Source organism: Myotis yumanensis, unplaced genomic scaffold (genome assembly GCF_028538775.1).
Source record: "Myotis yumanensis isolate MYYU_CA2020_CCGP unplaced genomic scaffold, mMyoYum1.0.hap1 SCAF_10, whole genome shotgun sequence".
Lineage (NCBI taxonomy): Eukaryota > Metazoa > Chordata > Mammalia > Chiroptera > Vespertilionidae > Myotis > Myotis yumanensis.
In genome coordinates this window covers 58288949-58303187 of record NW_027223761.1, presented here as the reverse complement: position 1 = coordinate 58303187, position 14239 = coordinate 58288949, and the positions used below count along the sequence as shown (strand labels likewise).

Here is a 14239-nt window from a genome sequence, read left to right as displayed (position 1 = left end):
TATGCAAATAATAATAAAACCTTGAGAGTATTTGCTTAGGAAGTTTTCAATATTCAGTATTTTTGGAAGTGTCAATGAAGTACTAATGGGGTGGTCATAATAATCTGGCCATTGTGTGTGTGTGTGTGTGTGTGTGCATGTTATAATTTAAGAGTAATTATTAAGAGTGAAAATAAAAGTTTCCAAACCAGCAATTAAAATATGAAAACAGAAAATAATTTTAATTCAGTCACAGGCAGAAAAGGGCAAAATAGTATTCAACAAAAAAAATTAAACAGCATAAAATCCAAACCCAGGAGGACTTTTGAAACAAATTTCAAGAGAAACAACAAAGCTACTTGTTAATATACCTGTGATAACCAATTTTGTAATCATCAGAAATCTCCAAGTTTGGAGATCTTTGAATTTTACTAGATTTTTCTTCCAATTCACATACCCCTTCTCAGCTTCACTGAGGAATGGTGGCACTTTGTGTTCGACCCCATTGCACTGCATTGAATTAATCCAGTGATTTTTTCAACCTTTTTGCATCTCATGGCACACATAAGATAATTACTAAAATTCTAAGGCACACCAAAAAAATTACTTTTTGTGGATCTGATTTAAAAAATGGTATGATTTAGATTCATTCACACCAGATGGCTGGTTGTGCATTGGCTGTCTTTTTTTATTTGACTATCTGTAAGGGAAAAGAGGTCAGTGCCCGACTAAATAGCCGCAGTATACCAGTTGAAAATTGCTGCATTACATCACCTGACTTTAGTATTGCTTGTCAACATCTAGACCACAGACATGATTTGGCTTTTGGATTTTCCTTTTAAATTCTTGTTCGGTGTTTAAAGGATGGTATTTCTCTTGTGCTTCTTCTCTATTCGAGGAAACATTGTTTATGGACCTGAGGTGCATGCAGAGGGCAAAATGACTAGGTTGGAGGGGGAGGGAGGGAGGAGGGAAACGTGAAAACCGGGGAAATCGCACGGATTCGGCTCCTGACTGAGGACTGGCTGCGTGGCTGCTGGGGTGGTTCTTCGCGTCATGGAAGAAGTGAGGGTGCTATGTGCACTGGGCTAGATTTGACAGCAGGGGCCTACATTTGGCTTCAACCTATTAGCACTACTCCCTTTAGACAGGCTATACCAGGGGTGGGCAAACTTTTTGACTTGAGGGCCACAATGTGTTCTTAAACTGGACCGGAGGGCCGGAACAAAAGCATGGATGGAGTGTTTGTGTGAACTAATATAAATTCAAAGTAATCATTACATAAAAGGGTACGGTCTTTTTTTTTTAAGTTTTATTCATTTAAAACTGGCCGGATCCGGCCCGCAGGCCATGGTTTGCCCATGGCTAGGCTATACCCTCTGATTCCCCATTAACCTGTACTCATCAGCCTAGCCCTGTGATCCTGTGGGTGTGTAATCCTTGCAGAAGATATTTTCAAACAATTATCACATTTCAATTTTTAAAAAAATATATTTTATTGATTTTTTACAAAGGGAGAGGGATAGAGTTAGAAACATTGATCAGCTGCCTCCTGCACACACCCTACTGGGGATGTGCCCGCAACCAAGGTACATGCCCTTGACTGGAATCCAACCCGGGACCCTTCAGTCTGCAGGCTAACACTCTATCCACTGAGCCAAACCGGTCAGGGCATCTCTCCAGTATTTCTTAAAAGTAGGGGTGCACTGCCATGTTGTGGTTCTTCCTCCAGAATGTACATTTTCACATATTCAATGTTTAAAGCCATTACTTTTGGACATGGTTTTTTTTTTTCTTTATTAAGGTATTACGTATGTTTGGATATGGTTTTCTTTTTAATTTTACTGCACAGGAGACGGAGTCTGGCCATGGTATAATGGAAGAACCAGAACTTACGTTAGTAAGCACCAGTGACATCAGTATTGCTGAAATGGATTTTGCAAACTTATCCATAGAAGACAAGAATGAGGCAAAAAGTTTCCAGGTAAATGTGGTATTATACACTTCATACAGCAACTCATAGCTGAGAATTGGGGAACAAAAAAGGATACTCGTTTACTTTACTTTCCTTTTCACAAGTCAATTCTTTTTTTTGCAAATTAATGTCCTTCCCTGTATTGCAGTTTTCTGCAAGTGCAGGAGGCTTACTGTGCCCAGAGCAGAAACTGACACTTGACGGGAAATAGAAAAGCCTATCACCACCACCCCCTTGAAGAACAGTTTTATATCATGTTTTTTACTTTTACAAATTTGAGCCAAAACTGGTGACACATGTCAGGGAAGAGCTCAAATGCTCCTAAATACATGTATTTCTGATGCTATAGATTTCACTTCGGCTTGGGTTAGAATTGTTCTAAATCTGAGGCGGATATAGAAAGTGCTTTAGACATTTATTCTGAAAATAAGACTATTTCAAGTACTATTAAATTCACATTCCCGCTTTTTTCCACTACAAGCAGACCATGTTTCTGACCTGGGTCATAATGAATTCTAATTTAATAAGGACTCCAGGTTGATTATATGCAAGTGTTTTTTGTGAACTGATGCCAAATGACAAGTAATCAGACGGAAAACTTTAGGGTAGGATGGGAAAGTAGGCTTGGCTTGGGGCGGGGGGAGCTGAGCTGGTCATTGTTCTCTAGTACAGCTGGGCAAATCAAGATTTTTCCCTAGCCAGAGAAATTGTCCTAAAGCTGACAGGGTTTTTAGCTAAACTTTGCTATACTTTGAGTTCATCTATGACTTTCTTGCAATTAGGAGTGTGAATTTCTGCCTCTTGTACCAGAAACAGAAAACTCACAGTATGCAGCAGCACCAGACCATTCTGAGAAGCCAGCTGCAGTGTCAGCAGGTATGCCTTGAGCATCTGAAATGGGTCAGTGAATCCAAAGGCTAGTGGGAGTTCCCTACACAAGTTGAAGTTCCAACTTTTCTTTTCTACCAGAAACCCTCTCAAAGTTTACACCTGCACCAGGAAGCTTACAAGAAGCATTTGCAAAGAGAAAAAAATCATTTATAGAGAGATCCTGCCAGAGACAGAAAGAAATAAGGAATAGAACACACGTTTTTAGAAATCCTGAAAACCAAGTGATTAAGACAACACTTTCTATAGGTAAGTTCCCCAAAACATTTGCATTCATTTGAGAAAGGAAATCTGGCTAACCAAATTACTTGTTCTCTGCTCAGGTTCACATGTGAGTGGCCTAAAAAGTAAAGTTAGAGTGTCACTTCCCGAAGACAGAAAGGCTGCACAGGCCCTCAAGCACCAAAGGACTCTAAGGTATATATTTTATGTGTGTGTGTGTGTGTGTGCGCTTTTGTATTAATACATTTCTTAAGTATCTGCCTTTGATTTCCACTTAAATTTCTTACAGGTTACACAATCAGTTACCTGAAGTAAAACGGCAAAAGGAAGAGAAAGCAAAGCAAGAAGCTTATGCCCAAAACAGAGCTAGAGCAAAAGAATTTCATAAGGTGAATAAGGTACAAAGTGATTTTTCATGTCAAAAGTACACAATTGAAACTAAAATTTACTTTTATTCCCTCCACAGAAAACACTAGAGAAACTTCGAGCCAAAAATACATGCTGACTTTCTACAAAAAGTATAAAGGTCTTTTATTATTTGTAACATAGGCACAATTATTTAAAGTTAATAAACTTTTATTTAAGGAATTTCACATGTTCTGAGTTCTTCCACTGCCTTAGTTCCTCCTGAGTTTGAGTCTTAATCATCTTATTCCCTAAGAAAGAAGAGTACGCAGTGGTTAAACTTAGAAAATTTACTTTCCCTCCTCACCAATCACTGATGTAAGTGGCTAAATCATATATCTCTTCAGGACAAAATAGACACTACTGAGTGTTTATTACATCCTATGGAGAACTTCAATTTTCGGTCACAGCGTTAAGAGCTCCTGGTTTTAGTCCCATAAGCTCTCTTTGAAATGACCCATGAATTAATGCCTTAGCTAATGTTTACATACCTTTTTTGCTCAATCCGGATGTCATCTCAAGTCAGTCCTATATAATAGGAATAGAGATTATCATGATCACAAACAGTATAACTGAGAAGGACTTGGCTAGACAAAGAACATCAAGCCCCAGACATCTAAAATGGCTGTCATCAAATCTGATTCCCAAGGACTATTACAGAAATCTCCTATAGCTTGTGTTATATCTGTAGTGAACTGTGACCTAGCAATGTAAATCTAGGTTAGTAAAATGTTCCCAGTAGGCTGAATGCTATGCTACAAACATAGCAGAAAAAAAACCTACTGGGGAAATGTTTTGTGGTCATGTCCACGGCAAATGAGAAACTGCATTCTAAAAGCCTTGGTAATGACCCTTATACTTTGGTGTGGGGTAAGATAAAGACAATAACTTGCCACAATCCTTTTAGTTGAGCTTCTTTGATCTACACTTGAATATGGACATACTTCAAAAATTCTGCACCTATGAAAAAAGATTTTAACGTTCGTATTGGACTAAATTTTTCAAAATACATTTAATTAGGGTCCAAAGTACCCTGACAACCAGTTCCCAACTAGCATACAATGAAAGTTCCAGGCTTGAAACTGAAAATTGGAATAAGCATCTTTTCAATCAAATTAAATATTGGGAACAAATCTAATGTTAAAATAAGACTTAATCCATTTCCATTCATAAAACTCTCATAGGAAATGCACTATTTGGAAATGTTTTGTGTTTCAGGGAATGCTTATCTTAGCTTTCATATTTATTATGTAGATGGATGTTCAGATGGCAATTTTTCATTCAGCTCATTCAGAGCAGTTGAACATTTTGCCCATCATCATAACATCATGCTGGTGAACTGTATAAACATAGCGGTCGGCTTTTTTAATGTCCAATTTTTTTGTGGTAGTAATAAGCCACCAGGATGGGCTACTGTAATAAGTGAATAAATGCAAGGACATTAATACTTAAGTTTTATAAAGGAGCTTAAGTCTCCTGTAAGCTAGGAGGGAGTTTGAAGGAAAAAATTAAAATCTTACCTATAATTGTTGGGAACTAATTTCTTCAAGCAATTTACTTTAGGACTCTATAAACTGAATATTAAGAAAAAACATTGTTATTGTTATTTTAGCAGGTGATGTAAGGTATACTATTTCTTAATTGTTTCTGAAATTCAAGTCTTATGTTACAGGTCTCATTGTCACCACTGTAATAAGATTACTGTGATGGAAGCATAACCTGTATCTCAATGTAGCCACATTAACAAATTTCTGGACACCGTACACAAAAAAAGTGCCCATTTTCATATAGAATGAGGCTTTATAAAAGTTTCTCTCAAGCTCATGTATACACTATGCAAAAGGCTTTGACATTTATAGAAGTAGTTCCTGCTGACACTTGCTATCAATAAAGGAAACAAACCCCTAGAAGCAACAGAAATAGAAAGGCTTACGTGATTAGGGTCTGAGTAGATGGATCTGTCTGGTTTTTTAATATCAGACACCCTAGAAAGAGACAAGTATTAGTTCCTACTGAAGATTACTTATGTCCAACTGAACACTAAGAACTGTAAGAATAATGTCTCAATAAAAATACCAGGTTTAACATGCACAAAGCCAAGAAAACCAACGATGCCAAATACTGAATTTATATTGCACTGTCCTTTGAACACCCAGCAGGAATAAACTACTGAATGCAGATACCATGCAGTGCATTATGACTGAACTATAAACACTTCTGTTTTAAGTATTTGAGGATTAAATATCATTTTTGCAAATCCAGAAGCATGTTACCAGCTGACAAAACTCAAGAGGAATTGGGGTGGGGGGGGAGGGAGATTAACCCAAGAACTTATATGCATTAACCCATGGACACAGACAATAGTGTGAAGAGCTGGGTTGATGGGGGGAGGGTCAATGGGGGGGGGGAAGAAATTTTTTTTAAAAAAGCGACTTTCCAGTTGTCAATGAGGCAACCATATTAATGCAATAAACTATAAACCTAAGTCACTATTATCTTTATCTTCTCTCTTTGCACTAGAAATAAAGGTTGCCATTGTTCAAACTGTTATTAAGTGGAATTCCTTTGCTATTTTATCCAAGTCTGCATTACTAGGATGAACCATATGGAATGGTCCATTTAATAAAAGGGTGCAAAAAGGGTACATTTTCATTTTGTACCCCTAGATATGCAGTCTCTTCACCCCCCCCCCCCACACACACACCAATTTTGTATATAAATACAATTATGGCAAATATTTTCACCAAGATATTGACAATTCTGCTTTATACCTAATGTATTAGTCACAACAGTAATGGGATGCAGTACAGCAGTCCTCGAATTAACATCCTTTTGTTCAAGGTATCCTTATCAAGTTGAAATGCCACAGCAACTTCTCATCATTTAGCCTGTGGTCAAACTGGCTTCCTTTTACATCACTTCACTTATAGTTTCAGAACCTATCAATAGTGTTAAGGGAGGACTTAACTCTACTCACAAATTACACAACTTTGAGTCCTTAATAAATGAAAAGAAATTAAATGTTCCACTTACCTGTACACATGAGTAAGTTAAAATCTTCACTCCTACAGATAAAACACCAAATAAAAGACTGATGAATGTGATTAAAAACTAAAACTTATAGAGTTATATTCAGCTGTCAGAATTATGTTTTAGTTCATGTCTGTATCATTCAGCAGTTGAACAGTTAAATTCATCATCTGAACTGCAGTGGTACCCTAAAGTTGTCACACTGTCGCCAATTAAAACTTACCTAAGCTATCACTCCTTAGAATCGTACAGATCTTCAGGATATACAAAAATACCTAAGATTAAAAAAAAATTTAGATGATTAATTCTGTCACGGTTTTAGCAGCTGTCTTGTAACTCCTTCCCACAGATCTAACACGCAGTTCTGTGAATAAAGGAAACAACATATTTATTCTATGAGGCGTTTCCAACGATGTAAGTCTACAGAAAAAGACCCATCGGGATAGACCTCAATCATTTACACATTTTAAAAGGCATAAGCAAACCTAAGTCTCCATAGGAAGACAATGAGAACTGATCTGCTCCAACCATTTAAACTCAAAATTATAAAAATAGTCAAACATCTTCAAATTTACAATAAAATTATCCCATAAAATTAATCACAAAGAATTCTAACAATGCTGCACAGAAAGTACATTCTGACCCTGCCCAAAAAAAAACATACATAATGGCAAGTAGCTACTCTAGATAACCCAAAGGTGAAATATCCATGTATAAATTGATTTCTATGAATTTTGGTACTGCCATCTTTCGCCTATGAAATTCCCAGATTACACAGCAAAGTTAACAGAATTTTTGCCTCAGAAATGAAGATCTATATAAAATAATCTTCCCCTTAGCTACTTGTTATCAAATATAAAAATACAGGAAAAGCTTTAATGTGGCTATCTTTATGTTCTTACCATTTGAAAACTTTAAAAATACAGGAAAAGCTTTAATGTGGCTATCTTTATGTTCTTACCATTTGAAAACTTTATACCATCTAAACTTATGAAGCCGTGTCCTGAGTAGTCATTTCTAGTATTATAGTATTAAATCTACTTCTATAGCCCAACTGCCAGTTTTGGGACCCTTTCCTGCAAGTGACGTGAAGCTGGCACAGTATCCCTATATAATGGTGATTCCCAAGATTCATTTTCTGAAATCGTGTTCTAATCAGAAGTTAAAAATTGGCAAAAAGTCATTTAATAATGAAACCTGTGGAGATTTATATTATCTGACAATGTGCTATACATTTAAACAAATCTGATCCAAAAACTCACCTAAAGAGTTGACATAAATCCAGACAGTGTTCTCAAGATAAAACCCTAATAAAAAAAGTCAACTTCGTTATAGTGTTATCAACAGCAAAATAAAAATACTAAAGCAATATGGTTGATATTTCCCTTATATTCTATTCTTTCTAAATTATTAATCCTACAGTCCTGGAACCAGTGTTTTAGGTATCATGTTCCTTCTTATATGTATCAAAACTCATACTGAGCAATGAGTTCTGGGTTGCAAAAGAGGCTTTATTTTTAGCACCTGTATGTAGTTTTTGTCCACAAATTACAAAAACAAACACAAGTGCTATTGTGAAATGCAGTATATTTAGCAATATAATTAGTAATATTTATGGCAACAAAAGACAACGATAGTTAATATTCCAGGCTGTTAAGAAGGGGAAATTATTCAATTCTTATCAGCACTGAACATTTGACAATAAAGGTCACTTTTGTCTGAATAAAACTGGATAAAAATACAGCAAGGGTTTCAGATATCCTAAGAAGGGTGACTTGTCATTCATTAGTGGTAAGATTTTATTTTTAGGATTACAATCTCTGTACTTTGATTCAGTGCTGAAATAATACCTTTAAGCTCTTACGCTGACATAAACAAGTATAGGCAAAAACAGTGGGACCCTTTTGAAAATTTTATATTTAATCCTGAGAACATACTGAAGAGAAAGGAGAGAAACATCATTTGGCTGCCTCTTTGGAACATGCCAACTGGGGATCAAGCCCACAACCCAGGTTACGTGCCCTTTCCAGGAACCAAACCAGCAACCCTTCAGTGCACAGGATGACAACCAACTGAGCCACTGGCCAGGCAGTAGGACTTTATTATTGTGCAAAAGATTATTTCTGCTATGAAAGCCTCAAATTTTTTGTACATGCACAATTTCACTTCAATTTTTCTTAATAATTACTTCTTTAGCAGTTTCTTTCACAAATTTGTTCAGAGGTTCTTTTAATTTTCATCGTGGCAGCTTTATCACTGGATTGGCATATATATTCATATCATCTTTACTTTCTGTAGTTTCTTTTTCTCTAGTCTCTTTACCTTGACATTCATGTTCGTATCTCCTTTTCAGGTCATTCTGTCTTCTGTCCAATGTTTTTGGACTTTGATCCTTTCTTTTTAGACAAAGCAACGTCTTCAGTGTATTCTTGCTCTAAATATACATTCATCTTCTTTGGTAATTCAGAACTTATTATGAAATAATTATTCTCCTGCATAAAAAAATACCAATATTAAGCAATAACTAAAACTTTATTGCTTTAGTAATTACACATAACTGAGTTCTAGATGATTTCAACCTGGAGACATCTAAGATGTTAAAAATCCAATTAACTTTTGGTTTTATTCTCACTCGATAGCCTAGTAGCAAACCTAATAGTCCTGAAAAGTCCATGTCACACTCAACTACCCAAAAAGCATTTTTATTCTTGTACTTCCTGCACCAAATGAATTATAGCCTTTCCAAAATTAAACAGGGACTGTAAGACAGTAACTATTGGATAAAATTCTTCCTGTACCATCTGAGGCACCCTCCCAAAAGGAAGCAGGATAAAAATGTCACTTACCACCAATTTGATATCACATTCATCATCACGTCCAAGATTTGTAGCAACCTCATCTTCTTCTCTGCAATATTCAAAATATCAGATGACTAAATCCTCTATAACGCAATAGTATATTATATAGTTATTACACACAAAATAACTATTACTAGTCAAGGAGGAAAATTACACTGTCATGTATAACACCCAAAATTGGCTCTCATGTGCCAAGCTCATAGCTCAACTGTAATAACCCAAATGGCCTATTATCTTTGCTCCCATCATTATTAAAGTATGAACAAATTAAAAGCATAAGGATGAATGAGCATTAATAAACCATTTGACATGATTAAACTTACGCCGACTCTTCAATAGGAGAGATTGATCCATCATCATCCAAGTATTTATATCTACGACTATCAAGGTCTTCTTTTTCTAGATCTTCACCAACATTCATCTGATTTAAGGATTCCTTGAGATGGTATTCATACTTCAGTTTTTCAAGGTAGTTGAAAAATCCTCTTGCCACTGCTTGCTACAAATCAGAAAAAGTCACAGCCTTACAAAATAACACTTTCCTCCACCCCTCAACAAGAGGTGTGTTCCAAAACAGCAAGGACCCCCTTACCAAGAGCTCTCAGTGATCTTGATTTAACTACTCTGCCATGTGCAACTCATGTAATACAACAAATGCTGATCGTAAAACTCACTGCTACCTAGAAAATTATCAAACTTACCGAAGTTGGTACAACCAAGAACAAATTTTATGTTGTTTGGGAATTACTAGACTTAAATGCAGATAAACAATCTTTTAACCCCCACCTGGGGTTATTTTTCTATTGCTTTTAAATAAGGGTGGGGAGGGGGGCAGGGAGGGAGTATACATCAATGTGAGAAACACATCGGTTGGTAGCCTCCAGCACGAACCCTCACCAGGATCGAGCCTGCAACTGAGGTACATGACCTTCCCCAGGAATCAAACCTGCAACCTTCAGTATACCAGCCAGACAATGCTCTAACCACTAAAAAAGTTTAGTATTAATTCTCTCAAATCAGAATTTAAATCCAGTGGCTCCTCATGTTGTGGTGACCGCAACCATAAAATTATTTTCGTTGTTACTTCATAATTGTAATTTTTGCTACTGTTATGAATCGTAATGTAAATATCTGATATGCAGGATGTATTTTCATTGTTACAAATTGAACATAAAGCATAGTGATTAATCACAAAAACAGTATGTAATTATGTGTTTTCCGATGGTCTTAGGGTGACCCCTGTGAAAGGATCGTTCGACCCCCAAAGGGCTCGCAATCCACAGGTTGAGAACTGCTACTCTAACCACTTAAGACAAGCCGTCCAGGGCGCACATTATAATCACCTTCAAACATAGGTTAACTGCCAGGTCTTGACCAATGAACCAGGAGGTCCCAGTTTCAATTCCTGGTCAGGGCACATGCCTGGGTTGCATGCTCCAGTGGGAGGTGTGCAGGAGGCAGCCAATCAATGATTCCCTCACATCATTGAGGTTTCTCTTTCCTCCTTTCCTCTCTGAAATCAACATTTTTTTTAAAGTTCAGTATTAATTCCCTCAAATAAATCAGAATTTAAATCAAGCAATTAAAAATTAACTATGCAAACATTAAATCAAATACAGGAGCGTATACTGCTAATTACAGGGCATTTATCAGGCAAATGTGTCAGAAATTAACTGCTCAGTATCAATAAGAAAATGAACAGCCCTGGAGCACTTTATATACAGGTATATTCACTAAATACACCCGTAAAAATTTCACCTAGTAACCAAGCGAAGCCATCTAAATTCTAAGTGACCAACACACCATTTCAGGCACTTTAGCTATGGGTACCCACATACACTAACTCACCTCGAAGGTTAAAATTTTTCTCCAAGGTATTGGTTTTCTTCCATTCTCTGACTCTATAAATGGGAACTGAGGTCTTTTAACTTTAAGTTGTTTCTTACTTATTTGTGACCTACTGTTTTTCCTTCCTTTTGGTCTTCCCATTGGTCTTCCTGTTGGCTTATATTTCCTCTTTTTACGTTTCTTTGGCTTCTTTTTCTTGAATCTTTCAAAAATAGCTTTTAAAGTCAATGGTCTTGGTTCTATAGATGAGTCACTGGATGAATCTCTTTCTTGAACACTTTCAAGTGAATGAACACATTTCCTAATGGGATTTCTTTGCCTCCGTTTAGGTGAGGAAGGAACACATTGAGTTTTAAATAAGCTGCTATCAGAGGAAGAGCTATCACTAGGGAAAAAAAGGGGGAAAATTAATGTATCCTCTTTATATGACTGAACGCTTATTACCAGTAATGTATTGTTTCTTCAAGGACAGAAGCAGGAAAACCTGCTCAGGTTTTTCTCCTTTCCTAATCTTTGAAAATTACCTTTACCACCACTCCTTATCTACAAGGATTTCTGCTTTCCCGGTAATTCAAGTACAGTAAACATTATCATCAAATCTAGTGTTTTCTAGGGAAAATCTGGCAGTTGCCGTTGATATAAAAAAATGCACTTACTTTTGATTTTCAATTTCCATAGCTGAATCAGATACTGTTATGTAGTCCGGAGAATCCATTCCTGATATCTTCTTCCAGTCTGTCTCAAAATTGTTACTCTCACTTGTTCTTTGCTTTCACCAAATTTCTGACAACATAAAATACACTACATATGATGTCTAGTTTCCCGGAACAAGTGCCAGCACAAACAGCTAGTATTCAAACAATGCAAATTTGATGCAGATTATGCCATTATATGTAAATTAAGGCACAAACATTTACAAGGCCATTCATATTTTCATGTAGGAACCATCCATTTCAAATAAAAAATTCTAAAATCTAGAAATTTTATTAATGTGTTGTATCTTTCAGTTGTGCCTCTAAAGCTGTCGAGTGGAACAAGATTCTAGAAAATGTCATTCCCCCCAAAAAATATCAAACATCTTTCCAATAACAGGAAAAAATGCAATTTTATCATTAGTCATTTAGTAATGTGCAGTTAATGGCCCAAAAGCCATTTTCCAAAAGCAGATGGGAACTCCTAGAAAAGTTTCACAAAGCAAGCCTCAGTATATCAATTTACTATCTCAGTCCATCACACCATTTTTAAACTCCTGGCCTGGGATATTCATTTGTGGCGTTTTCCCATTCATACTGATTCAACAAAATCACTATGAAATCTTTTTGGCATACCTTTTTGTTACTAGGGTTATTAATTTAAAAGATCTGAATTCTCTCTCAAACTTCAATGAGGCTATTGGACTATTAACATTGATGTCCTTTATCTTCCTTTTCAAAAAAATTCCTGGAAGATTTTACAATAGTTTGGAAAAATAATTTAAAATTAAAAATAAAGCCCAGCCGGGGTGACTCAGTGGTTGAGCAGTGACCTATGAACCAGGAGATCCCGGTTCCATTCCCAGTCAGGGCACACCCCCTGGGTTGCGGGCTCGATCCCCAGTACCAGGCGTACAGGAGGCAGCCAATCAATGATTCTCAACATTGATGTTTCCATCCCTCTCTCCCTCTCCCTTTCTCTCTGAAATCAACAAAATACAATTTTTTAAAAAGTAAAATAAAGATGCCCTAACAGGTTTGGCTCAGTGATGGAGCGTTGGTCTGTGGACTGAAGGGTCCCGGGTTGGATTCCGGTCAAGGGCATCATGTACCTTGGTTGCGGGCACATCCCCAGTGGGGAGCGTGCAGGAGGCAGCTGATCGATGTTTCTCTCTCATCGATGTTTCTAACTCCCTATCCCTCTCCCTTCCTCTCTGTAAAACAATCAATAAAATATATTTTTTTTAAAAAGTAAAAGATGAGAAATCAATACTGGTTCGCCCTTACAGAGGATGTCATCATTCTTCCACGTTTGCATTTTTCAGTGTTTAACATACTTGACAATGACCAATGAGTAAAGATGAAAGTTTTCTTAAAATTAACAGAAAAGCATTTCAAATAATGGGCAATCAATAAGATCACATATATCTTAGATTTTCCCAAATGTCCAATGGACTCACATAGTAGTTTCATGGTTTTGTTGTAGTTTAAATATAAAATCAGACTATGTCAAAAAATGCTCTAGATTAAATTCAACATTGGGTCCAATGGCGCTGGTGCTATACCTGAGGTTGAATTTTCTAAAACGTAATTAGGACATTCTCAGAATGAAGTGTAGTTAGCTCAAAAATCAGTTTCCGAAACTTATCTAGACAGCATTTCTGAGTGTCCCTTATTCCGAAACTGGGCGACGCCACGTGGCCTGCCCTGCACGCGGCCGGCGCCCACACAGCCTCTCCAGCCACTACCTGACCCTCGGTGACTGTCTCAGGAAGCGCCTACCCTCCGGCACGGAAGGCGGCCTAAGCGTTACCTGGTGGTATTAGCCCAGAACCCCTGCACTTGTCTATGTCGCCTACAACTCCTACAGTGTAGGACCTACACTCGGGATCACACCCACTGTAATCGTGGTGTGTGCGCCGCCGCCCTCAGGCCCGAACCTCGCGAGCGTCGCGGGCGGTGGGGGGGTGGGGGGGCGGCCGGGGGAAGGCTAGAGGCGCACCCTCTCCCCCGCCCAGCAGGCCCGGATGGCACTGTCCTCTTCTTACCCGTGTAGGCAGGCAGACGGCGGGCACCACCAAGCGCCGGCTCGGTAAGGGCCTCAGCTGCGTACGCGCCACCCGCAGCCCAGGCCTGGGAAGCCCGCATCCAAGAACCGCCAGCCTCCGCGGCACAGCACAAAACAACCGCCGACCTCCGCAAGCGCGCGGAGGAAAAGACCGAACCAACCGCGAGACCTCGTTAAGAGTGGGGCCAAACTCTCGCGATAACAGTTTGGCTCCGGAAAGAACGCGAGAGGCGGGAGTACAGGGAGCGGCGCTCAGGTGGCCGCGGGGGGAGGA

The 14239-nt window shown here is 38.0% G+C and overlaps 2 protein-coding genes and 8 non-coding genes across 17 annotated transcripts in view; 1 reads left to right on the top strand and 9 right to left on the bottom strand.

The window, feature by feature from the left end:
* The window catches only part of CEP295 (centrosomal protein 295), a 55928-nt gene extending 52276 nt beyond the window's left edge, over positions 1-3652 (top strand). For all 3 annotated transcript variants that reach the window (XM_070425861.1, XM_070425860.1, XM_070425862.1), the window contains 6 exons: positions 1832-1963; positions 2737-2830; positions 2924-3091; positions 3166-3259; positions 3354-3453; positions 3531-3652. In XM_070425861.1, the coding sequence (XP_070281962.1) occupies positions 1832-1963; positions 2737-2830; positions 2924-3091; positions 3166-3259; positions 3354-3453; positions 3531-3569 (627 nt within the window). In that variant the 3' untranslated portion in view covers positions 3570-3652. The remainder of the gene's footprint in view (positions 1-1831; positions 1964-2736; positions 2831-2923; positions 3092-3165; positions 3260-3353; positions 3454-3530) is intronic.
* Positions 3579-14091, bottom strand: TAF1D (TATA-box binding protein associated factor, RNA polymerase I subunit D). 6 transcript variants are annotated; one of them, XM_070425863.1, is made up of 14 exons: positions 13946-14091; positions 11862-11988; positions 11206-11590; positions 9681-9856; positions 9346-9406; positions 8822-8991; positions 7762-7806; positions 6723-6774; positions 6503-6534; positions 5403-5454; positions 4990-5043; positions 4363-4429; positions 3961-3997; positions 3579-3720 (listed from the first exon to the last, which is right to left on the bottom strand). In XM_070425863.1, the coding sequence occupies exons 2-6, from the start codon at positions 11918-11920 to the stop codon at positions 8854-8856; spliced, it is 819 nt and encodes a 272-aa protein (XP_070281964.1). In that variant the 5' UTR covers positions 11921-11988; positions 13946-14091; the 3' UTR covers positions 3579-3720; positions 3961-3997; positions 4363-4429; positions 4990-5043; positions 5403-5454; positions 6503-6534; positions 6723-6774; positions 7762-7806; positions 8822-8853. The 6 variants fall into 6 exon arrangements, with proteins under 6 accessions (XP_070281964.1, XP_070281965.1, XP_070281967.1 ...); XM_070425864.1 differs by having other exon boundaries at positions 4990-5036; XM_070425866.1 differs by lacking the exon at positions 4363-4429.
* LOC139019119 (small nucleolar RNA SNORA25) lies at positions 3801-3928 on the bottom strand. The gene has a single exon (XR_011473019.1). It is a non-coding gene; the product is annotated as a small nucleolar RNA SNORA25 (small nucleolar RNA).
* On the bottom strand, positions 4197-4322 carry LOC139019132 (small nucleolar RNA SNORA32). Its single transcript, XR_011473028.1, has one exon. It is a non-coding gene; the product is annotated as a small nucleolar RNA SNORA32 (small nucleolar RNA).
* Positions 4726-4798, bottom strand: LOC139019115 (small nucleolar RNA Z40). The gene has a single exon (XR_011473015.1). It is a non-coding gene; the product is annotated as a small nucleolar RNA Z40 (small nucleolar RNA).
* On the bottom strand, positions 5131-5269 carry LOC139019125 (small nucleolar RNA SNORA1). Its single transcript, XR_011473022.1, has one exon. It is a non-coding gene; the product is annotated as a small nucleolar RNA SNORA1 (small nucleolar RNA).
* Positions 5526-5663, bottom strand: LOC139019117 (small nucleolar RNA SNORA8). Its single transcript, XR_011473017.1, has one exon. It is a non-coding gene; the product is annotated as a small nucleolar RNA SNORA8 (small nucleolar RNA).
* LOC139019168 (small nucleolar RNA SNORD5) lies at positions 6604-6675 on the bottom strand. The gene has a single exon (XR_011473054.1). It is a non-coding gene; the product is annotated as a small nucleolar RNA SNORD5 (small nucleolar RNA).
* On the bottom strand, positions 6823-6953 carry LOC139019135 (small nucleolar RNA SNORA18). Its single transcript, XR_011473030.1, has one exon. It is a non-coding gene; the product is annotated as a small nucleolar RNA SNORA18 (small nucleolar RNA).
* LOC139019154 (small nucleolar RNA SNORA40) lies at positions 7946-8070 on the bottom strand. Its single transcript, XR_011473043.1, has one exon. It is a non-coding gene; the product is annotated as a small nucleolar RNA SNORA40 (small nucleolar RNA).
* Positions 14092-14239: the final 148 nt, after the last annotated feature.

Excerpts from the sequence above, each read along its gene's own strand:
- TAF1D (XM_070425863.1), bottom strand. The coding sequence starts at position 11,920 with ATGGATTCTCCGGACTACATAACAGTATCTGATTCAGCTATGGAAATT. Across the intron at positions 11,591-11,861 it reads ATGGAAATTGAAAATCAAAA|TGATAGCTCTTCCTCTGATA; the intron begins GTAAGTGCATTT and ends TTTTTTCCCTAG. Across the intron at positions 9,407-9,680 it reads TCTCCTATTGAAGAGTCGGC|AGAAGAAGATGAGGTTGCTA; the intron begins GTAAGTTTAATC and ends TGAATATTGCAG.